The 24,358-nt window shown below is 39.6% G+C and overlaps 1 protein-coding gene across 3 annotated transcripts in view; it reads right to left on the bottom strand.

Moving 5' to 3' along the window:
* Positions 1–24,138, bottom strand: part of LRRCC1 (leucine rich repeat and coiled-coil centrosomal protein 1) — a 44,347-nt gene extending 20,209 nt beyond the window's left edge. The window contains exons 1-9 of one of the 3 annotated variants that reach the window (XM_027561637.1): positions 23,937–24,138; positions 21,118–21,323; positions 20,777–20,842; positions 13,893–14,060; positions 10,372–10,547; positions 10,071–10,277; positions 4,739–4,935; positions 4,320–4,467; positions 3,065–3,213 (exon numbers count right to left, since the gene is read on the bottom strand). In XM_027561637.1, coding sequence (XP_027417438.1) covers positions 3,065–3,213; positions 4,320–4,467; positions 4,739–4,935; positions 10,071–10,277; positions 10,372–10,547; positions 13,893–14,060; positions 20,777–20,842; positions 21,118–21,323; positions 23,937–24,025 — 1,406 coding nt within the window. In that variant the 5' untranslated portion in view covers positions 24,026–24,138. Of the gene's footprint in view, positions 1–3,064; positions 3,214–4,319; positions 4,468–4,738; positions 4,936–10,070; positions 10,278–10,371; positions 10,548–13,892; positions 14,061–20,776; positions 20,843–21,113; positions 21,324–23,573; positions 23,826–23,936 lie in introns of those variants that run through there. The other 2 variants (XM_027561638.1, XM_027561639.1) reach the window with 2 other exon arrangements.
* Positions 24,139–24,358: the final 220 nt, after the last annotated feature.

Here is a 24,358-nt window from a genome sequence, read left to right on the forward strand (position 1 = left end):
GCCACAATCAGCTCCCTGTCTTGTTTTTGCTGACTGTATAGAGCTTCTCCATCTTTGGCTTCAAAGAATATAATCAATCTGACTTCGGTGTCGACCATCTGGTAATGTCCACGTGTAGAGTCTTCTCTTGTGCTGTTGGAAGTGGGTGTTTGCTATGACCAGTGCGTTCTCTTGGGAAAACTGTGTTAGCCTTTGCCCTGCTTCATTTTGTACTCCAAGGTCAAATTTGCCTGTTACTCCAGGTGTTTCTTGCCTTCCAACTTTTGCATTCCATTCCCCTATGATGAAAAGGACATCTTTTTTGCATGTTAGTTCTAGGTTTTATAGGTCTTCATAAAACCGTTCAACTTTAGCTTCTTTAGCATTACTGGCTGGGGCAGACTTGGATTACCGTGATATTGAATGGTCTGCCTTGGAAATGAACAGAGATCATTCTGTCATTCTTGAGATTACACCCCATACTGCATTTCAGAGTCTTCTGTTGACTATGAGGGCTACTCCATTTCTTCTAAGGGATTCTTGCCCACAGTAGTAGATATAAGGGTCATCTGAATTAAATTTTCCCTTTCAGTCCATTTTAGTTCACTGATTCTTAAAATGTCAATGTTCACTCTTGCCATCTCCTATTTGACCACTTCAAATTTGCCTAGATTCATGGACCCAATATTCCAGGTTCCTATGCAATATTGCTCTTTACAGCACTGGACTTTACTTCCATCACCAGTCACATCCACAGCTGGGTGCTGTTTTCACTTTGTCTCCATCCCTTCATTCTTTCTGGAGTTATTTCTCCACTGATCTCCAGTAGCACATTGGCACCTACTGACCTGGGGAGTTCATCTTTCAGTGTCATATCTTTTTGCCTTTTCATACTGTTCATGGGATTCTCAAGGCAATACTGAAGTGGCTTGCCATTAAAAGCACAGTAGAGATCAAAGATTTGGCCTCTCAGGTGGCTCAGTGGTGAAGAATCCGCCTGCCAATGCAGGAGACATGAATTGATCCTTGCGTGGAAGATGCCCTGGAGAAGGAAATGGCAACCCCCTCCAGTATTCTTGCCTAGGAAATCAAATGGACAGAGGAGCCTGATGGGCTATAGTCCATGGGGTCACAAAGAGTCAGATACAACTTAAGGACTCGAAACAATAGAGAAGACTCAGTTTTTGAGATAATATGTACTAATAGCTTGGTACCTAGATGTCAGACCCTGTATAGGTAGGTATGAAGAATACAGAGTCCCTACCAAGTCACATAAGGGAATATGAAGACTGGTGAGGATCTGATCTCCAAAACCCATTTTGGGGGATAGATGAATCAGAACAGACTGAAGCTAAGTTTTCAAGAGAACAATGAATATGTAACATGTGAAACATGACACAACAACAGAGAGGTTAAAGAAGGATAAAGACGAGGCATGTCCAAAGCTTTCCAATCAAAACAGAATCTGGCTTGCAATCCCAGGCACAGCTTCCTTTAATATTCCATGAAGGCAATTGCACCGCACTCCAGTACTCTTGCTTGGGAAATCCCATGGGCAGAGGAGCCTGGTGAGCTACAGTCTATGGGGTCGCTAAGAGTTGGACACGACTGAGCGACTTCACTTTCACGCACTGGAGAAGGAAATGGCAACCCACTCCAATGTTCTTGCCTGGAGAATCCCAGGGACGGGAGCCTGGTGGGCTGCCGTCTATGGGGTAGCACAGAGTCAGACATGACTGACATGACTTAGCAGCAGCAGCAGATAATACTTACAAAGCAGAGTAAAACAAAGATGCATCTACAAACGACTCTAAACAAGAGAAAACACAATGCCAAAATCTGGGAGGAATTTCAATAATAAGCAAAGAGAACTAAATGAAAAAGGAAGATAAATCCCTCTCTTTCATTGTTTGATTGTGGCTCATCAAGTCACACAGTCTGTATATATCTATCATTAAACTATGCTGGCTACCTGTGCACCTCCTGCAAATAGAAGTGCTGTTTCTTCTAAGTGGTTATAGGACTGTTACCCATTCTATTGTTACTATTCTATCAGGAATAGCAACTTCCACAACATATAAGGTAAGAAATTGATGGCTAAGTGGTGGATTGTCTAGTAATAGCATAAAGCATCATAGTTTGCCTAATTACAGAGGTTTTCATAGAACACATGGTGTGTATTGCAATTTTCCTTATATTCCATAGGTACAAAGAATGAGAGAATCTGCTAGAAAATATCACATCAGGACCACAAAACTTTACTAGGTATATGTATAAACAGAATCTGGGAATTGGGCTGTGGCCCATATACACAAACTTACTAATCAATGAAGACTGTAGATAGGGGATTATCTACTGTATACATAGGTAGGAAATGGAACCAAGAGCAACTTCCTAATGCCTATTTGTTGGTAAATACCAAGTCTAGAAATCTAGTGCTTATTCAAGGGTAAGAAGAGATAAAAATCAAAAGAAACTCCATGGACAAAACCTTTAACCTTTTGAGAAAAAGCATAACTTTAGAAATAATTGCCTATAGGAAACCGAAGAAAAAAGTTATTGTCATTTCAGAAAAACTGTGTGGTATTCTCACATATTGGAATAAGACATTCCTGTATTACATAATACAATATAGAAAAAAAAAGATAAAATGGGAAATGAAATAAGACTGCATAAAAACATTAGAATTAAGAAACTTAGGTTATCTGATACCAAAGTCCATTGTGGAGAATAGTACACAGAGACTGATTATGACCCAGAAAACCTATAGAGAAAGTCTGCCCAGACCTGCCACTTACAGAGCAAGTTTGCCAATCCCTGCTCTACGCTTTTCCTGTTTTTCACTTGTAATACTTTATCTATCTGACATCTCCCACCTTGAGTGCTCAAATTAATATCCTGAATCCTTTGTTTATATAAAAAGCTGATAAAGCCCAAAGTCTTTAAATAAAACTAGTTCAATTCAAACTAAAACTACATGCATAGTTTTCGATCATACTGCAGCTAATTGAAGGCATTCCAGTTCCAAGTTCAGCACTTTTTTCTCCTACCGAGATAACCTTAGGTGTACAGACTTTTCCCTTACCTGTCTGTAGTAAGAAGAGCCTGGCTACGAATATCTTTTTTTTCATCCGCATGTTTATGCAGTTCATCAATATAATCCATAAGCTTCTTTTCAGTTTGTTCAGCTTTCCATCTCTTCTCTCTCTCTTCATCTAGTTCCTCGACAAGTGCCTAAAAAATACACCAATATATTTGTTATGTGATCTCAGAAAAGTTACATAGCCTCTCACTGCCTCAATTTTCTCATTTATAATATGGGAATAAAAGTATCTAACCCAAAGGGCTACAGTGAGAATTAAACAAAAGATGAAAGTAAAGCATGCAGAATAGTGCCTGGCATAAAATAACTACTCAATGAATGTGTGAACGCGTGCTAAGTCACTTCAGTCGTGTCTGACTCTCTGTGACGCTATGGACTATAACCCGAGAGGCTCCTCTCCTTGGGATTCTCTAGGCAAGAAATACTGGAGTGGGTTGCCATGCCCTCCTCCAGGGGATCTTCCTGACCCAGGGATCGAACCAGCGTATGTTACATCTCCTGTACTTGCAGGCAGGTTCTTTACCACTAGCACCACCTGGGAAGCCTTCAATAAACATGAACTGCTAGTATTACTGTCATAATGACTATTACTACTTTCTAAATACTAAGGCCTTTATAACTGAGAACAAAAGGGCAAAACCAATAGCATAATATTGGAAGTGAAGTGTACTTTACAATGAAAAGTATAACCAGTTGTTCACAAGTAAAATAAGGGAAAGTAAGTAAAAATTATAAAATAAGTCAATCTGTACTAAAAATTCCTAAATGACTCTAAATCTGGAAACCATGCATCCAAAATTGGGTTTCAAACGAGTCCATGAAAACCCTGAAATTATTTTCAAAATATTACTCAAATACTTTATGAGTTTCTCTAAGAAAGTTTCTCTGAGAAGACTACAGATTTCCTTAGATACTTAAAAGACTCTAAGACTCCTAAGTTAGGAATCACTGTTTTAGGAAGAATTTGAAAATTTAGACCTATTTTCTCCTTCTGAAGCATATGACAAAATGATTTCATTAAAATCTGATCTAAAATGTGTAATTTCCATTCCTTTAAAAATTATAAAAATAGTGACATTACACAAAATCTGGAAATCAGGATGGGGAAAATAACCCAACTTCATCCCCTCAAAAAAATATTTTGTGCTAAAAAAAAATGCATTATTTTTCTGGGACTAACTTGTATTTAAAACTAAGATTATTCATATTCAATTTTTCTTAATCTCTTAAATTATACCCGGTAAGTGGCATCTTCTGGACCATCATTGTTTACTTTCATTATTTCAGTCTTCTGGTTTTCTGATTCTTCTAATGTACTATTGTTTGGCAAAGACGAACTTATATATAATTCTTTAAGGAAAGGTGGTTTCATTTTACGATTACAACTGTGAATAAAAAACACAGTTAATAACCCAAAGAAATGTATGACACTTATAATTTTTACAACTTAGGTAATGACAATCTAGCATAAAGAGATCCTTTTATACAAATGTATATGAATATACTGACCAAACCTGAGCTGGCAAGGCTGAAAAGTCAAATCTTTGACATTAGGAAAGTAAAAAAAATAAGACCACGAGGCAGCTTTAAGGAAGGAGTCGGGAGTATAAACGTCTGTGTGTCTTATCTGAATTTCTAGAACAAAAAAAGAAGTACCTTATAAAAGTACTGCTGTTTTTACTGTGGTGTTTAATAGTCTGAATAGTTTTGGAATAATAGGGGATTTTTGATCTTCGAGAAGTTTTCTTACTACATTCTTTTCTGTTTCCATAGTCACTTTCAGAAGTCACATCTGTGTCTCTTTTTGGTCTGGGATCTTTCTCAGGAACATTATCTATTATAGAATTAGAAGTCTAGAATAAAAAACAACAACAACAAAGTATTTTAAAAGTTCATTTTGGTAAAAAAATATAATTTGATGTTTTCTAAAATGTTAAAACTTTTTACAAGTTTAAGGATTTATAAAATAGGTATGTTTGCAACTAAAGACAAGGGATTCAGCTTCTAGTATGGACAAGTATGATCCCATGCGATTTGATTCTCCCAAGATCACAGTTACAAACCAGGGCAGAAATACAAATAAAACAAAAACTACTTAGAGATCCTGGAAAGTGAACAAGAGCAGGCTTATTCTAAAGAAGAGCTGACCCTTAAAAAAATGACCAGAATTAATTGTTTCTGCCTTATGGTTTTTAGCCTATGAACATACCACAATTGGCACTATGTAGGGAGTCTTAAAACTCAAGTGGAAAAACCACAAACTTTTGAGTCTGAAGAATTAGAAAGTATGGAATAGGAAGTTCAGTAAAGGATTCAAAAGAGCAGCAGTTAAATCAAAGCAAACTAAATGCTTGCTGTAACAAAATTATTAACACTCTTTGGAGGCCTATAGCAGCATCTAAAGTCTTCACAAAATGACACTCACTCTGTCCAGGACAAAATCCAAAATTACTCACAACAGGAAGAACCAGGAAAATATGACCTATTCTTAAGAGAAATGGCAATCAACAGAGACCTAACCTCAGAGACCTAAATGTTAAAATAAACAGAGAAGAACTTTACAATACTGATCATAACTATGCTCAATGATATAAAAAATGCTTATCATGAATGAAAAGAAAATTCAGCAGAAAAGTAAAAATTATTTAAAAAATGGAAATTTTACAACTGAAAAAATACAATGTCTGAAGTAAAAACTGACTGCCACACTACAGAGAATGAGATGATAAAAGAAAGAATATGTAAACTTGAAGATAGCTCAGTGAAATTATTCAATATGAAGAACACAGAGGAAAAATTTAATAAAATGTACAGAGCCGCAGGGGACGGTGGGATACATCAAAAGGCCTAAGTGAAATTTGAAAAAAGAGGAAAGAGAATGGGACAGGAAAATATTTGAAGCAATGATGTCCAAAAATTCCAAAATTGAGGAAAGACATAAATGTACATTTAAGAATGATAAAAGGGGTCAGTTCATTAGGAAAAAAAAGTAGCCATAAATGTGTATGTGCTTAGAAATATAGAGCTTTAAAATATAAAAAGCAAATGTGGAGAGAATGCCAGGAAATAGACAAATCCACAAATAGACCCCCAAAAATCAGTAAAATTAAAATTGCTACTTACCAATAGACCATTGAGGAAATGAACATGCAATTCACAGGTATCTGACAAAACATTAGCATTCAAGATACAAAATATTCTTATAACCCAGTAATAGACTAACTCAATAAAAATATGGGCAAGATTTTTGAACACTTCACAAAAAATTCAATAAGCACACGAAAAAGTGCTTAACATCACCATTCATCAGTGAAATCCAAATTAAAATTACAATTAATACCTGTATATGCTCACTAGAATGGATAAAATAAGATCAATGCTGACAATATGACAAATATGACAATGCTGCTGAGTATGTGGAACAACTGGACAGTCACACATTGCTGGTGGGCGTGAAGTGAACACCCACCTTGGGAAAGCACGGGCAGCGTGTTATTTAACTAAACAAACACCTACCCTGTCATCTAGAAAGTCTGGTTCTAGGCTATTCACTGAAAAGAAATGGAGACATAAGTTCACAAAAAGACTTGCACTGTATTGTTCAGTTTTATTCACAAACCTGGAAGGAATTCAGTGGCATATCAATAGAGATAACGGAAAAATAAACTTTAGAATACTCATACAACAGAATACTACATAGCAATAAAAACAAACTACCGGTACACATAATAACAGACTGATTTCAAGGTTATGCTGAGTGAAAGAGGCCTTACACAAAAGTGTTACACGCTGTAAAATTACATTTACATTAGGTTCCGGAAGAAGTATTAAATAACATATGGTAAAAAACACGAGAAAAGTGACTGTGCAGTGGGGATGGGGGTGGAATGCAGGAGAGGACTGCCTGCGAGCAGCAGCGTGAGGGAACATTCTAAGACAACAGTGCTGTTTACCTCCCTGGAAGTCTGGGCAACACGCATTGTTACTGCTGCTGCTCAGTTCCCTTCCTGGATCACAGCCCTGCTGTGGCAAAGGGCCTGGTGTAACTCAAGGAAGCCCTGGGCCGCGCAGGGCCACCCAAGTGGGATGGGTCACAGTGAAGAGTTCTGACAAGTGTGGTCCACTGGAGGAGGGGAGGGCAAACCACTCCAGTTTTCTTGACACGAGAATACCATGACACACTGTGAAAAGCCAAAAAGATATGACACTGGATGACGAGCCCCTCCAAGGCGGAAGGTGTCCAATATGCTACTGGGAAGAGTGGAGGGCAATTACTAACAGCTCCAGAAAGAATGAGGCGGCTGGGCCAAGGGGAAATGATGCTCAGTCATGGATGTGTCTGGGGGTCAAAGTGAAGTCTGATGCTATAAAAAATGGTATTTCATAGGAACCTGGAATGTTAGGTCCATGTTGAGGTCCACGTTAGGTCCAAACTAAGTTGGACGTAGTCAAGCAAGAGATGGCAAGAGTGAATCTCAACATCTTAGGAATTAGGAACTAAAATGGAAGGGAATGGGCAAGAATTCCTTAGAAGAAATGGAGTAGTCCTCATAGTCAACAAGAGTCCAAAATGCTGTACTTGGGTGCGATCTCAAAAACAACAGAATGATCTTGGTTCACTTCCAGGGCAAAACATTCAACATTACAATAATCCAGGTCTATGCCCCAACCACTAATGCTGAAGAAGCTGAAGTTGATCTGTTCTATGAAGACCTACAAGATCTTCTAGAACTAACACTAATAAAAGATGTCCTTTTCATCACAGGGGATTGGAATGAGAAGTACGAAGTCAAGAGATACCTGGAGTAACACACAAGCTTGTCCCTGGAGTACAAAATGAAGCAGGGCAAAGGCTAACAGGAGTTCTGTCAAGAGAACGCACTGGTCAGAGCAAACACCCTTTTCCAACAACACAAGAGACACCTCCACATATGAAATCACCAAATGGTCAACACCAAAATCGGACTGACTGCCTGTTAACTGCATTAACAGGCAATTTAGAGAATTGTAGAGCCAATTCAGAGAATACAAACATCTCTATTTTACATCAAAAGTTAAAAAAAAAAAAAAAAGTAAATGTAAATACTTTTAAAAAAAACACTGAACTCTATAGATACACAGGCTTAAATATTTACAGTGGGAAGAATACTGACATGTATAGTTCACTTTGAAATGTGTCATAGAATAATAGTTTGATAAATGGATAGACATATGATGAAATAAATACAGTAAAACATTGATAGTGGAATCTAATTGGTGGATATACTGGCATTCACTAAGAAAGTCTCTTATATTGCTCTAAGTTTTAAAACATTCATAATAAAATGGTGTTGAAAAATGAAAACCTAAAGACAAAGCAGTCTTTCACAGAAAGAATTCTCACAATTAGTATAATAATTAAAGTACAATAATTAGGAAGAATAACTATCACTATATTATAGCACATTTTCAGTAACTTTATGACTTTACTTATAATTTAAGTGTATATATCAACTGAAATTCAAATTGTATGTTTACCCTTTACAGTAAGGTAGTAAAAAAGAAGGGCTTCCCTGGCAGCTTAGCTGGTAAAGAATCAACATGCAATGCAGGAGATATGGGTTTGATTCCTGGATCAGAAGTTCCCCTGGAGAAGGGATAGGCTACCCACTCTAGTATTTTTGGGCTTCCCTGGTGGCTCAGATAGTCAAGAATCCACCTGCAATGTGGGAGACCTGGGCTCGATCCCTGGGTTGGGAAGATCCCTTGGAGGGCATGGCAACCCACTCCGATATTACTGCCTGGAGAATCCCCATGGATAGAGGAACATAGCAGGCTACAGTCCATGGGGTCACACAGTCGGACATTATTAAGCAACTAAGCACAGCACTGCACAAAAGAGGTCCTTCTCTTAAACATTTTTCATATGCATAGCAATAAATTATCCTCTCCCGCCCCCACGAACTAGACTCCTATTTTCAGTCATAAAGTAGGAAGAATTATCACTGAGTGAGACATATGACTGCAGAAAGGATACCAGAGTGGATCTTAGGACATTTGAGTTTGAAGTTCAACTCTACCTCACTAAAATAAAGGACTCAAATAAACTGAGTTTCTATTCTATTTAACAACAATATATTAATCCTTATCTACTTGATTGAAGTGTCGTGAGGATGAAATGAGGATGGCCTAAGAGAAGCTGAAAAATTCACTTCGAATGAGGATGTTAAGCTTAAATCTAAGCTCTGACACGGGCAGAAGAGTTGGCCATTGGAAAAGATGGAAGATGAGCTCTGAGGAGATGAAGGTCCTACTAGCTCAGTAGGGTGTTACCAGTGATGCCAAGGAATGCATCTGCCAGCACTCCCGTCCCAGCTTTCCTCTGATCTACCTCTTGGCCCAAGCTGAAGCCTCCAGGGATTTCTGGCACATGGGATCCTTACAGTCTTATACACGTACTCACTTAAGGTAGATTTCATGTTTATTAAGCATTGCTAGTGTTAAAGATAAGAGTTCAGAATTATTACAAACCAGTGAACCATAATCATATAAGCATTTTCTATTACCCGCTCTCAGGAATCGAAGCAGGAATTTTAACTTGCCACTTAGCTGTAAATTCTAGAAGTGGTTTTGATTATAAAAACAACTGACGAGAAAGTAGAGGCCAGAAGTTGCTCAGACATCCTCTGTGTTAGTAAGCACTGAATCCAAAGAGTTCTGTTTATTTGAAGTAAAAGGTAGATGGATGGAACCAATGTGAAGTACAGCAGAACACCCAATGAACTACATAAGATTTGAAGAAGATCCTTGAGGAAAATGAGTGAAAAAAGTGTGTTACTACTAGTACTACAAGACAATACAATTTTAAAGGAAAAAGATAAATATACACACCAATGCCAGAAATATAGATTGTTTCTGGTTGGTCAGCTTGTATGCAATTTTATTGCCCATTTTCTTAATCTCTTTCTTCAACAAACACACTGCTTAGAAAAGCAGGAAAAATACTTACTTCACTGAGAAGCTGTAAAATTTGATCATCTAATTTCTGCAGTTTCATCTCATTCTGAAGATCATTTTCATGATTCACTTTCTCTGGCTCAGAAGAGGGACACACAGACATGAGCGATGTCAAACCGGTGTCTGTCGGTGTGCTTGGAAACTGATCCAAGGGCACTGTGTCGCCGACGGGGGGCGCCACTGGCATCCCGTCAGTGATCTGGGACACGGAGGCAAACCAGAACCCTTCACATTTATATTTATTAAAATGTGAAAACACCCTTTACATTAGAATAAACAAAACAGTACTATACCTCATCTTCACTTATATTTAGGGGAGACTCAGAAGAAACTAAATTATCCAAAAGACCTTCGAAGCACTGTAGGTGCGATGAGTTTATTTCTGCCATATTTATTGGCTCACCAAATATGTTCTTACAATCTAGGATTCTGAGCTGTGGCAAAGTCTGGAGCATAACTGCTCTGTATCCTTGGAAACAAATCATTCAAATGAAAACTCAAGCATAAAAAAAAGGTTAGTTACGTTTAGAATAAAGTAAACTTATCAGCTACCACATATATCACCTGAATGATAAAATTAGTCCTGGAATGGAACTAATAAACTAACAAAATCTACTCATCTTCTCCAGTGTGCAATCATTAAATATAGAACAAACAAAACATTATGCCCAAATCCCTCTAAACAATCATCCTGATGAAATCAGAAAGTTAATATCATTTCTGCATTGTTCATAAAACTGCCTTAAAGGTATAAATGCACGAAACAAGTGGCAATGTACTCTAGACAGGAGGCCAAACATACCTCTTCCTTATCTGTAATACAACTAGTACACATGTAAATCAGGATGTTAAGAATAACAATCAGAGATCAAAATTTTGCTAGTGAGTCTATAAGTATTAACTACCTTAAACATTTCCACTTTCTCCTCTTACATATAACTAGGATGAAAATAGTCAATCTATTGAGTATTTAAGAATATGATCATCTTCCTTAAGTACAATTAAATAGGAGAAATCTGGCAAATGAACATTAATTTGGTTTTTAGGCTAACAAAAATGCTTTAATTAATTTTGCTCAACTGCAAGTAAAGTGGTTGGGAAAAACTCCAAAAGAAAGAAGTCTAGCAAATTAACATTAGAAATTTTAAGGAAAGAAAAGTAATTTCAGTAACAAATAACTCTGGGGAGTGGGCAACTGTGTTCAGAGAAACACCTTGTCTAGGAAAGAAAGTGAAAAGCAAGGGTTCAAACTATTGGAACTAGAGGCTCTTGAGATGAGATTATTAGAAAAAAATAAATCCAGCTTGTGGGTTAGTAAAGGAAAATAAATTGTCTTAGGGATAAGGTTTTCTTCTAAGAAAAGGATTTCCCTCCCAAACAGAAATCTGTTCTGATTTTCAGGGAGATTCTATTATTATGTGGGCTGAGGAAAACAGGTGATCTCAAACCTAACATATTCTTCTGCAAAGTAAAACTATCAAAACAGGTTTCCATTCTGGGAAAAGCCTTCTTATAACTGCATATTAATGAGACTAGAGCCTCTTCAGCCAACTTCTATCCAAAAAGATCTTAAGAATGTATGTTCATATTCTACGTTTGAATCTTATTGTTCAGTTCAGTTCAGTTCAGTCGCTCAGTAGTGTCTGACTCTTTGTGACCCCATGAATCACAGCACGCCAGGCCTCCCTGTCCATTGCCAACTCCCAGAGTTCACTCAGACTCATGTCCATCAAGTCAGTGATGCCATCCAGCCATCTCATCCTCTGCCGTCCCCTTCTCCTCTTGCCCCCAATCCCTCCCAGCATCAGAGTCTTTTCCAATGAGTCAACTCTTCGCACGAGGTGGCCAAAGTACTGGAGTTTCAGCTTTAGCATCATTCCTTCCAAAGAAATCCCAGGGCTGATCTCCTTCAGCATGGACTGGTTGGATCTCCTTGCAGTCCAAGGGACTCTCAAGAGTCTTCTCCAACACCACAGTTCAAAAGCATCAATTCTTTGGCACTCAGCCTTCTTCACAGTCCAACTCTCACATCCATGCATGACCACAGGAAAAACCATAGCCTTGACTAGACGAACCTTTGTTGGCAAAGTAATGTCTCTGTTTTTGAATATGCTATCTAGGTTGGTCATAACTTTCCTTCCAAGGAATAAGCGTCTTTTAATTTCATGGCTGCAGTCACCATCTGCAGTGATTTTAGAGTCCCCAAAAATAAAGTCTGACACTGTTTCCACTGTTTCCCCATCTATTTCCCATGAAGTGATGGGACCGGATGCCATGATCTTCGTTTTCTGAATGTTGAGCTTTAAGCCAACTTTTTCACTCTCCACTTTGACTTTCATCAAGAGGCTTTTGAGTTCCTCTTCACTTTCTGCCATAAGGGTGGTGTCATCTGCATATCTGAGGTTATTGATATTTCTCCCAGCAATCTTGATTCCAGCTTGTGTTTCTTCCAGTCCAGCATTTCTCATGATGTACTCTGCATATAAGTTAAATAAGCAGGGTGACAATATACAGCCTTGACATACTCCTTTTCCTATTTGGAACCAGTCTGTTGTTCCATGTCCAGTTCTAACTGTTGCTTCTTGACCTGCATACAGATTTCTCAAGAGGCAGGTCAGGTGGTATTCCCATCTCTTTCAGAATTTTCCACAGTTTATTGTGATCCACACAGTCGAAGGCTTTGGCATAGTCAATAAAGCAGAAATAGATGTTTTTCTGGAACTCTCTTGCTTTTTTCCATGATCCAGCAGATGTTAGGTTAAGCAATTTGAGATAAATGAGTTCTAGAAATGGCAGTCTGGTCCACTTTATCTTCACGGATCTCAATGATTTCCAATTAGATCAAATGGCATTTCAGTAGCATCTTCTATACATCATATTAAGTTTAAGCTGTCTTCTTAAAAAAATCATTACTTATTAATAATTTAAGACATTCACATGGTGTAAAATTCAGAAGACAGTAAAAAGTTTTTCTAACATTTCCTGATTTTCAGCTGCCCTTTGCATATTTCCTGATCCCTACCCACCAAATACTGAAGCTAATTATTATTATCAGCTTTTTGTGAATCCTTCTAGCTATTTTATATGTATAGTCAGCAAACACACACAGTTATCCTCTGAACACAAATAGTAGTCTATTATACACACTGCTTTGCAACTTGCTTGCTTTTTTTTCTCTTAACAGTGGTATATCTTGGAGATAACTATCAATAGCTATAGAGATTCTATATTCTTTTTTTTTTTATGGTTGCTTAGTATTATACTATCAGAGAAGGCAATGGCACCCCACTCCAGTACTCTTGCCTGGAAAATCCATTGGACGGAGGAGCCTGATAGGCTGCAGTCCATGGGGTCGCTAAGAGTTGGATACGACTGAGCGACTTCACTTTCACTTTTCACTTTCATGCATTGGGGAAGGAAATGGCAACCCAGTCCAGTGTTCTTGCCTGGAGAATCCCAGAGACGGGGGAGCCTGGTGGGCTGCCATCTTTGGGGTCGCACAGTCGGACACGACTGAAGCGACATACAGCAGCAGCAGCAGCATTATACTATAAGGATATATCATTAACACAATTTAATTTTGAAGCATCATTTATTAAATATAAAACTGTCTAAATACAATCTTATCTCTTCAGCTTGTATCCCTCTTTTAACAGTAATTTAGTCTTAATAATTTATGTGTAATTATATTCTTCCAAAAATATGAAACTGCAAAGTTTAAGACAAATTCAAGGAGGTCATAGATAGTAGGTGCAGAAAATAAAGAAGCTTTTAATATCACTGTTATAAAAAGTATTAAGTGAATCGTTCATACCTGGTAAATGACAGACAGGATTATCCTCTCCATTTTTTTCCAAAATAAGATTAGTCAAGAAGTGTAATCCTACCGTACACTGAAGTAGGTGATGGATACTGTCGATACAGTTACTGTGCAGGTCAATATATCTAAGTTTATGTTTAATTCCATGAAGAGGCATCAAACCTGCAATACAAACAATGCTCTTGTGATGTCATAGCAGTCATTTTTCTAACAGCTAATTAAAAATAACTTTCATATTCATTTTATTTAAAGAGGCAAAGGAGCTGCATTAATAAGACTCTGTTGCAAAGAGCTAGCCAACGAACAGGGTATTAGCAAAGTGAGCTGCTGTTTTGAAGAAACGAGGGTTTGGCATCTCTCGAGGCCAGAGCTCGGGGTACCTAGGCTCTGGTTCTCCTCCAACAAAAAAATGGGCCTCCCCAGGCCCATGCACTTTTATGAGAATAAGAATAAGGCAATGGCTTCCAAGTTCTCAACCAACACACCTTTTTAAATTATCAGACATAAGCTAATACTTCAATTTTATTGGGTTGAGTATAAAATAAACACCAATATCATCCCTTTGATTTAGTTCCCTGGTAACGTTTCTCACATAAACTCATCTAGAGCAACGTGATGTCAGAAACTAGGTTCGAAGTAGAGGCTTCTGGTGCCGGCACAGCTCCTGGCCGGCCTGCACTTCAGCTGCGGTGCACAGGGGTCAGAGTTTTACTCAAAACTGAGTGTGCTGAGCAAGGTTTAACCGAAGTGTGTGAGGCAGTCACGGAGAAGGCAATGGCACCCTACTCCAGTACTCTTGCCTGGAAAATCCCATGGACGGAGAAGCCTGGTAGGCTGCAGTCCATGGGATCACTGAGAGTCGGAATCGACTGAGCGACTTCACTTTCACTTTTCACTTTCATGCATTGGAGAAGGAAATGGCAACCCACTTCAGTGTTCTTGCCTGGAGAATCCCAGGGATGGCGGAGCCTGGTGGGCTGCTGTCTATGGGGTCGCACGTAGTCGGACACAACTGGAGCAACTTAGCAGCAGTAGCAGCAGCAGTGAGGCAGTCAAAACCTCCAGGAGCACCCCTCAATGAGAGGAGGAGCACCCCTCAATGAGAGGAGAATCACCCGCAGCGGCAGGCCCTAGCTTCCCTTCTTTCAGAAGGGCCATTCTTTCAAAAGGACCTCTCTACTCTGCTCCACTGAAGGTCTTAGTTTTCCAATTTTGCCTGGCTTAGTACTCTCTATTCATAAATACACAAACTTCTAGTTATTTGAAAACATTAACACAAATAGGAAGAAAAAATATAAAAATTAATACAAAAACTGCCCTAACATAATAATAAAAGCATAAGTACACAATATAGTACCATGCTTAATTGCTCAGTTGTGTTCAACTCTTTGTGACCCCATGGACTGTAGCCTACCAGGTTCCTCTGTCCATGGGATTCTCCAGGCAAGAGTCCTGGAGAGGTTGCCATGCCCTCCTCCAGGGGATCTTCCTGACCCAGGGATCGAACCCAGATCTTCCGCATTGCAGGGGATTCTGGAAGACCATTACAGTACTATACTAACACTATTGATAATAATGTAAAAGGACTCACCTTTCTTTTTTTCCTTCCATTTCTTCAACCTGACTGGAATACTCTTTTCTCCTCAATGATCTTTGTTTCTTGCTAACTTCTACTTATCTTTTTTACAGAGCTGCCTCTTTTATTTTCTTCATAGGCTTTATCACTAACTTCTGTTCATCTGTCACACCCTCAGAAGTCTTCTTTGACCACTCACTACAAGATCAGATTGCCTGTCATGTATTCTTATGCGTACTCAACATTTCTTCTCAATTCACCATCACATTTCCGAGTTCCAGTTCCCTGTTACCTGTTATTTCTCTTAAGTTGCAACTTCACGTCCCTTTTATGTTTCAATTTTAAAGTGCCCCTGGGGGCTCATTGCAGGTCCTCCTCCTCTAGCCACAGACTCTCAGAAACTCCCAGAGTCATGGCAACAAACACCACTGAAGTCCCGAATCTACAACACCCACCATGATGCCCTACCCCCAAACTGCAGATCACACACACACCCCCCTCCAATGAGGTTTTCAAATTTAAGACAGAATCCTTAATTCTTATCCCTACACATACACACACACACGTATACCTTACGAGGTTCTCAAATTTGAGAATCCACAATTCTTACCCCTGCTCCAATCTTTCCCATGTCAGGAAATAGCACCATCATCCACTCATTATTAGAAAGAAAACTCTTAAAATGCCTTTTGATTCCTCTTCCCTTCACTTCCTCATCTCAGTCTATCGGCAAATTCTATGAACTCCACATGTAAACTTTATGTATTTACCCCTCTACACTATTTTCATACTAGTCCAAGGCCCCGTAACCTCACACCCAGACCACGGAAACAGCTTTCTAACTAGCCACTGGCCTTTAGCTCCTGTCCTACTAAACTTCATTCTTCTTCACCCACTCAGCAGCCAGTGATTCTTTAAGCAGATGGATTAGATTAAGTATTTACTGGTTTAAAGCCTTTCAATGGCCTCCTACTGTTCTTCGAATAATATGCCAATTTCTCACCCTGCTTATGAAGCTCTATGTGATCTGACTTTGCCTACTTTCCCACCTCTTTTCTTAGCACATCAATCCATCATTTGCTATGCTCTAGTTGCAGGAGCCTTCTTCCTGTTCCTTATCCTGGCAAGCTTGATCACACCTTCGTGTCTCTGCATGTGCTTAATAATATAAACTGTCATTACCTACTAAAGTGTTTTTAAACAGATAAAATGTCATTACAAGAATTATCTATTAAAACTTATAGTTTTATTATATTTTCCTTTGGACTGCAGACAGATCAAATTAGTCAACCCTAAAGGAAATCAATCCTGAATATTCACTGGAAGAAATGATGTTGAAGCTGAAGCTCCAATATTGTGGCCACTTGATGTGAAGAGCCAACTCATTAGAAAAGACCCTGATGCTGGGAAAGATTGAAGGCTGGAGCAGAAGGGGACGATAGAGGATGAGATGATTGGATGGCATCACTGACTTGATGGACATGAGTTTGAGCAAGTTCTGGGAGATGGTGAAGGACAGGGAAGCCCGATACGCTGCAGTCCATGGGGTCACAAAGAGTTGGATATGACTGAGTGACTGAACAACAACAAAATTATATATTTTCTGTATAGAAAATATATACATAGAATTTATATGCTTTAACAAACATATATGGTTATGTTACCCTTACAATGGAGATGAAGAACATTTTCATCACTCAAATCACTGTGTCCCTATGTAAATCAGTCTTCTCTTGTCTTCAGTCCCTGGTAACTAATTTCATTTCTGCCTTTGTATCTCTGCCTTTGTCAGAATATCACACAAAACAGGATCATACAATATAATTTTCTGTGATTTGCTCCCTTCACTTAGCCTAAGTTCAGTTCAGTCCCTCAGTTGTGTCCAACTCTTTGCAACCCTATGGACTACAGCTTTCTGGAGCTTACTCAAACTCACTAAGTTGGTGATGCCATTCAATCACCTCATCCTCTGTCATCCCCTGCTTCTCCTGTCTACAATCTTTTGCAGCATCAGGGTCTTTTCCAATGAGTCCGTTCTTCGCATCAAGTGGCCAAAGTATTGGAGTTTCAGCTTCAGCATCAATCCTTCCAATGAGTATTCAGAACTGATTTAGGATTTCCGTGCTGTCCAAGGGATTCTCAAGAGTCTTCTCCAACACCACAGATCAAAAGCATCAATTCTTCCGCGCTCAGCTTTTTTTATGGTCTAACTCTCACATCCACACGTGACTGCTGGAAAAACCACAGCTTTGACGGAATGGACCTTTGTTGGCAAAGTAATGTCTCTGCTTTCTAATATGCTGTCTAGGTTGGTCATAGCTTTTCTTCCAAGGAGCATCCTTTACTTTCATGGCTGCAGTGATTTTGGAGCCCAAGAAAATAAAGTCCACCACTGTTTCCATTTTTTCCCCATCAATTTGCCATGAAGTGATGGGACCAGATGCCATGATCTTCATTTTCTGAATGTTGAGTTTTAAGCCAACCCAAGTCTCCCTCATTGCAGGTGGATTCTTTACCAGCTGAGTCACCAGGGAAGCTCAAGAATACTGGAGTGGGTAGCCTACCCCTTCTCCAGTGGATCTTCCTGACTCAGGGATTGAACTGGGGTCTCCAGCATTGTAGGCAGATTCTTTACCAACTGAGCTACCAGGGAAGTCCTCACTTAGCATAACTTACTATAACATTTTTAGATTTATCTATGTTGCTGCATATATCAATAGTTCACTCTCTTTTTGTTTTTGGCTGTACAAATGGGGTTTTAGACTCTTGATCAGGGCTCCAACCCATATCTCCTGCATTGGAAACATGGAGTCTTAACCACTGGACTGCCAAGGAAGACCCCATAGTTCATTCCTTTTTATTGCCAAGTAATAACCCATCCTATGGATGTAATACAATTTGTTTATCTATTTACCAGGTGATAGACATATGGGTGTTTTCTAATTGTGGAGTTTATGAATACCCATATAAACATGATAATTTTAAAAAGAAATATAATCGTTTTACCATTCATATACAAGTCTTTGATTAGACATGTTTTCATTTCTGCTAGGTAAACACATAGGAGTAGAAATGCATGATTATATGCTTACCTTCAAACTATTTTCCAAAGTAGTTTTACCATTTTGAATTCTACTAGTAATGTATGAAAGCTTTAATCTATCTCATCAACATTTTGTACTTTAAGTTTTTTTAACTATATCTGGTCTAGAGATATGAAATGGATCTCACTGCGATTTTAATTTGCACTTCCTTAATTACTAAGGATGCAAAACTTTTTTTTGGTGCTTGTCATTTGGATAGCCTCTGGAAACGAGTCTGCTCAAATCTTTTGCTTATTTTTTTTAGGGAGCTGACATGATCTCATTTGTTTTATTTCCCCACTACAATGTAAGCCCTGTGACAAGAAACTTATCTATTTGTTATAATATTTTTTCATCACTATTAAATAGTGCTTGATAGAATGATCTTCAATAAATACCTGTTGAGTAAAACTATCTTATCCAAGATTCACATTTTTCAGTTAAGGAAGCTGCATCCAAAGAACAATATACTTTGCCCAACATCATACAGCAGAGACAGAGCTATGGTTAATACTCAATTCTAACACTTTTACGTTTTTGGGGAAAAAATGTTTTTACAAATTAAAATACTGTTGCTACTTTGGTTAAGGGTAGGGACTAGGTCACTGTATTTTATTTTTTGTGTACTAAATTCCTGGCATAGGATAGTATTTTCCTAGCAGGGGAGAAAAGCTAACAAATGAAATAAGACTGATTCAAATACCGTATTGATAAGGATTATGAAGATAATGACGCTTACTCCTTGGAAGGAAAGTTATGACCAACCTAGATAGCATATTCAAAAACAGAGACATTACTTTGCCAACAAAGGTCTGTCTAGTCAAGGCTATGGTTTTTCCAGTGGTCACGTATGGATGTGAAAGTTGGACTGTGAAGAAGGCTGAGCGCCAAAGAATTGATGCTTTTGAACTGTGGTGTTGGAGAAGACTCTTGAGAGTCCCTTGGATTGCAAGGAGATCCAACCAGTCCATTCTGAAGGAGATCAGCCCTGGGATTTCTTTGGAAGGAATGCTGCTAAAGCTGAAACTCCAGTACTTTGGTCACCTCATGCGAAGAGTTGACTCATTGGAAAAGACTCTGATGCTGGGAGGGATTGGGGGCAGGAGGAGAAGGGGACGACAGAGGATGAGATGGCTGGATGGCATCACTGACTCGATGGACATGAGTCTGAGTGAACTCCGGGAGTTGGTGATGGACAGGGAGGCCTGGCGTGCTGTGATTCATGGGGTAGCAAAGAGTCGGACACAACTGAGCGACTGATCTGATCTGATCTGATCTGATGAAGATAATTAGGGGCTTCCCAGATAGCTCCATGGTAAAGAATCCACCTGCCAATACATGAGATGCAAGAGACAGAGGTTCGATCCCTGGGTCAGGAAGATCCCCCGGAGGAGGGAATGGCAACTCATTCCAGTGTTCTTGCCTGGAGAGTCCCACGGACAGAGGAGGCTGGCAGAGACTGGGTTTGCAAAGAGCTGGACGAGACTGACTGACTGACAGACAAGCAGCAGTATGAAGATAATTACAGAATTTCCCTGGTTCTGACGTATTATTTTAAGAATAATCATAAAATTTTGCTCACTGTTAGTGTATCACTGTAAGTCATTAAAAGATTAACAGTTTTTAATGTTCTTAGACATGGAAACATCAAAGAGAAAAAACCTTTTGTGACAGTCAATTTGCTGTAGCCTTTGGAATGCTACACACCTATGCTGCACCCAGCGTGGCAGCGCTAGCCACATGTGGCTTTTTAAACTGAAATAAAAATTTAATTACAATTAACTAAAATTACAAATTCAGTTCCTCAACGTATACTAGTCACATTTCAAGAGCTCAAAGGCACATCCGTCTATTAGTTGCCATACCAGACAGCACACACACAGAGTATTCTCATCACTGTGAAAAGTTCTATTGGAACTATTCCTCTCTATACATTGATAACAGATAACTCATCAATTCTCTAAGATTAAAAGTACGTCTCTCCCAAAGTACGTCCTTCCTAACCAAATTTTTCCTGTAACTTGTTACTCTTGTTTTCACTCCTGAGTTCTTATTCAGCTATAGCTTTAGCTCCATCAAAAAAATATGACTGAGAAACACTCTAGATGAGATTTTAAGTCAAAAATTGGATTATTCAGTTCTACAACATGCAGAGCTATATCACTCATTACATGTGACCAATACTCAGCTTTATAGAAAACAGAAGCTTATCTACTTACCACTAAGATCATTTATGTGGTTGTAAGATAAATTCAGTCTAGTCAGATTACTTAGTGCTTCAAGACCTAAAATAAAATAAAGTCATTATAAGATTCAAATAATCAACTAATTAGGGTTATATACTGGTTCAATACTATTTCAGATTGCTTTGAAGCACATCTACAATCTGATAACAATGAAATCAATTTTATTGATATTTTGCAAAATAATTTTTTTAAAAACTGGTAACTTTTTTAGAAAAAAACTTTTTATATAATGACTTTTAGAGTCAGCTTTGAAAAATTTATGAATATTTATCATCTCCCTTACCCAAAGTAATACATGAAAAGCACTTACAAACCTTCTATTCTTGTGATCAAATTGCAGGACAAATTTAAAGTGCATAGTTTTGTCAGTGTGTTTAGTCCTTCAATTTGACTTATTTGATTAGATGACAGATCTAAATGTTGTAAATTCCAAACGTGATCAATGGATGTGATCTTCGAGATGTTATTGCAATGAAGATTGATGGCATGAAGAGCTGAATCTAAAGATAACTCTGAAATGCTACAAAGGAAAATATATATTATTAAAAACAAGTAAAAAATGTTCTTAAAAATCATGACCAAAAAAACTAAAATTAACCAAAGAGCATGTAGATAGTATGCAGGTACTCTATTCATTCTATAATAAAATTCTTCGTACTTATGCTAGCTTTGAAATGTCTCATAAGGTGCAATGTTTCTTACAACCAGCCTGCATTTGGTACCATTTATATAAATAAGTAACTCAGTCAAGAAAGGAAAGGGATGCTGGGCATTTCTTGGTTTTATATGCAAACAGTCATCAGTATAAAGCAAAAGCATTATTTATAAAAGTTCAAATCTGCACTTTTTTTGCTATGTTATTTGAGTAAATGAATTAGTCTCTCTAAACCTGTTTCCCCCTGCTCGTTTAATCCTCACAACTCCAAGCAGTAGGTATTTAAGGATACGATTTACAGAAAGTAGGTAACTTGTCCAAGTTCTTGAACAAATCACCTAATAGAGCCAGGATAAATATGGATCTGACACTTGAGTTTACAATCTTACTCTCATCACTGTCTGCAATGTCTGTTTAACTCAGAATGTAGTTGATTTCAAAATAAGCCACTAACTCTTGCCATTTGTAGTGAAACAGTCTCTGTCCTCCCTTGCTGAAACTTGGACTGCATCTCCTCTAGATGGAACTCATCTTTTCATTCTCTGAACTGCTGCTATTTTAAACTAGAGTCTCTTCGGAAGACAGGAGTTCCAGGAATATAAGCTACAGTGTACATAATTTAGATATGCTGGAACTGGGACACAGAAAATCAGGGGCATCTCTTCCATGTTTTGTAGCAGTTACAGTAAAGCTGTAGGAAATCTCACAGCAGGAAAATGAGTTAGCAGTCAAGGAGTAAAAAGGGAAAACAAGGAATTCAGGTTTGCTTCCAAATTAGTATTAAGAATCTCAAATTTAAAATTGAAACGCATAAAGTTTGAAAATGTTGTCAGATCATTCAGTTTACGCTTTACTCTTCAGACCGAAGCTCATGAGAACCCCTCGCAGAAAAAGGTTATGCCTTTCTAAATTTCATGCTGCTGCTGCTGCTAAGTTGCTTCAGTCGGGTCCGACTCTGTGTGATCCCATAGACGACTCTGTGTGATCCCACAGACGGCAGCCCAGCAGGCTCCCCCGTCCCTGGGATTCTCCAGGCAAGAACACTGGAGTGGGTTGCTATTTCCTTCTCCAATGCATGAAAGTGAAAAGTGAAAGTGAAGTCACTCAGTCCTGTCCAACTCTTAGCGACCCCATGGACTGCAGCCCACCAGGCTCCTCAGTCCATGGGATTTTCCAGGCAAGAGTACTGGAGAGGGGTGCCATTGCCTTCTCCGAAATTTCACACTAGCACTCTCTGAATGTGATTATTTCTAATATTTTCCAATTATCTAGCTTGTCATTTATTGGGGCTTCCCTCATGGTTCAGACAGTAAAGAATCTGCCTACAATGCAGGAGACCCAGGATGAGCTATTATTTAGTGCCAGACCTTATGCTAGGAACACACCCTCTTAATGACAGCCATTTATTTTCTGAAACATTGTTTCCAGAAATTAATATTGTGCAGATATCGTAGTATAGTTAACTGTCTGAAAAAGCAGACTGTGAAATTAGACAGAAATGATTTTGAATTCAAACTTAGTCCACCAGCTTCATGAAGCTGGGAAAATTATAAAGATCTTCTGAGTCTCAGATATGTCCCCTGTAACATTACTACCTTGCACAATTCTGAGGACTGATGATAATACAGTCACACACATAGATGGCATTCAACGTGGCAGCTATTATTAATTATAAATGTAAATATTCCTTTGAAAAAACATCTTCGTGGCATTTTCTGGCAAAGTTTAGATCGAGATCCAGAACAAGCTGCTTTGATCATCAGCAGGGTGTGCACAGAGCGCAGGCAACAAAGAAACCATGTGTAGGGAAAGGCAAAGACAAGCCTACGGTGGCACAGAACTGCCTGCCTGGGGCCTTAGGGTGCCTAATCACAGGGTGTCAACTGGACAAAGGGAGAGGGGTGAGACAAAAAAAGCACACAGGGGCCAATCAGCAACGCAGAACCAAGGGCCTAGTATCGTGCACATATTTGGGCTGCATGAGAGAAATCGGTAGCATTTTCAAAAAACGTGAACAATACACGTATCACAGCGCTCTGCAAAGGAGAAATCAGAATGGGGGCAAAGAGAACCGAGGCAAAACCAATGAAGAGCCGAGGCAAAACCAAGTCTTACTTCACAGCTGCCAGAGACAACTCCGCTGCCACTTTCCGTCACAGGGAAGGAGCAGAGAGGACAGAACCCGGGAGGACCAGGAACAACAGAGCGAGCACACGAACAGCAGCGGTGAAGAAAGGGCCAGCAAAGGCTGGCAGGCACGCGGGCAGTCCCGGAGCGGAGGGCGGGCGGCCCGCTGGACACGGGGCTGGCCCCTCAGCAGCGCGGCTGTGGCGCGGAGCGGCGGCCGAAGCCAGACGCCTTCGGGCGCTGCCTCGGAGAAGCCGCTCCGCACCTCCGCTCTCCCCCGAGGCCGCCCGAGGCCCACGACCCCCGCCCGGGGCTGCGCGGGCCGCTCCCGCCGGCGGGAGCGCCCTTTACCTCCGCAGGCCTTTGTCCATGAAGCACAAATCCCCGCAGTTGCTGTCGCCGTCCTCATTCTCGACTTCCGCCTCCCCCGGTGCCTCCATGGCACCGGAGACGGGGAGCGGGATCGTAACCGGCGCCCAGCGCAGGGCCTGAAAGCCCGGAACACGCCTCCCGGGTCGGCGGAAGCCCGGCCCGACGGGGCGGGGCGAAAACCCCCCCCTCCAACCGCCGGAGGGCCCTTTCCCGCCCGGACAGCGTCGCGAAGCCGGAAGCCGGAGATTCTCCACAGAGGGCGTCCTTCCCTTTTACGGCATCTATGGCGAACGCTCGGGACTTACCGTAAAGCGAGACATCTTGCGGGCCGTTGGGTTTTGGGGAATGAATAGGTCTTTCCTGTGTGCCTCTTCTGTATGGTTTTTGTATTGTGGGCGACT

The sequence above is a fragment of the Bos indicus x Bos taurus genome, chromosome 14 (assembly GCF_003369695.1).
Source record: "Bos indicus x Bos taurus breed Angus x Brahman F1 hybrid chromosome 14, Bos_hybrid_MaternalHap_v2.0, whole genome shotgun sequence".
NCBI classification, from domain to species: Eukaryota; Metazoa; Chordata; class Mammalia; order Artiodactyla; family Bovidae; genus Bos; species Bos indicus x Bos taurus.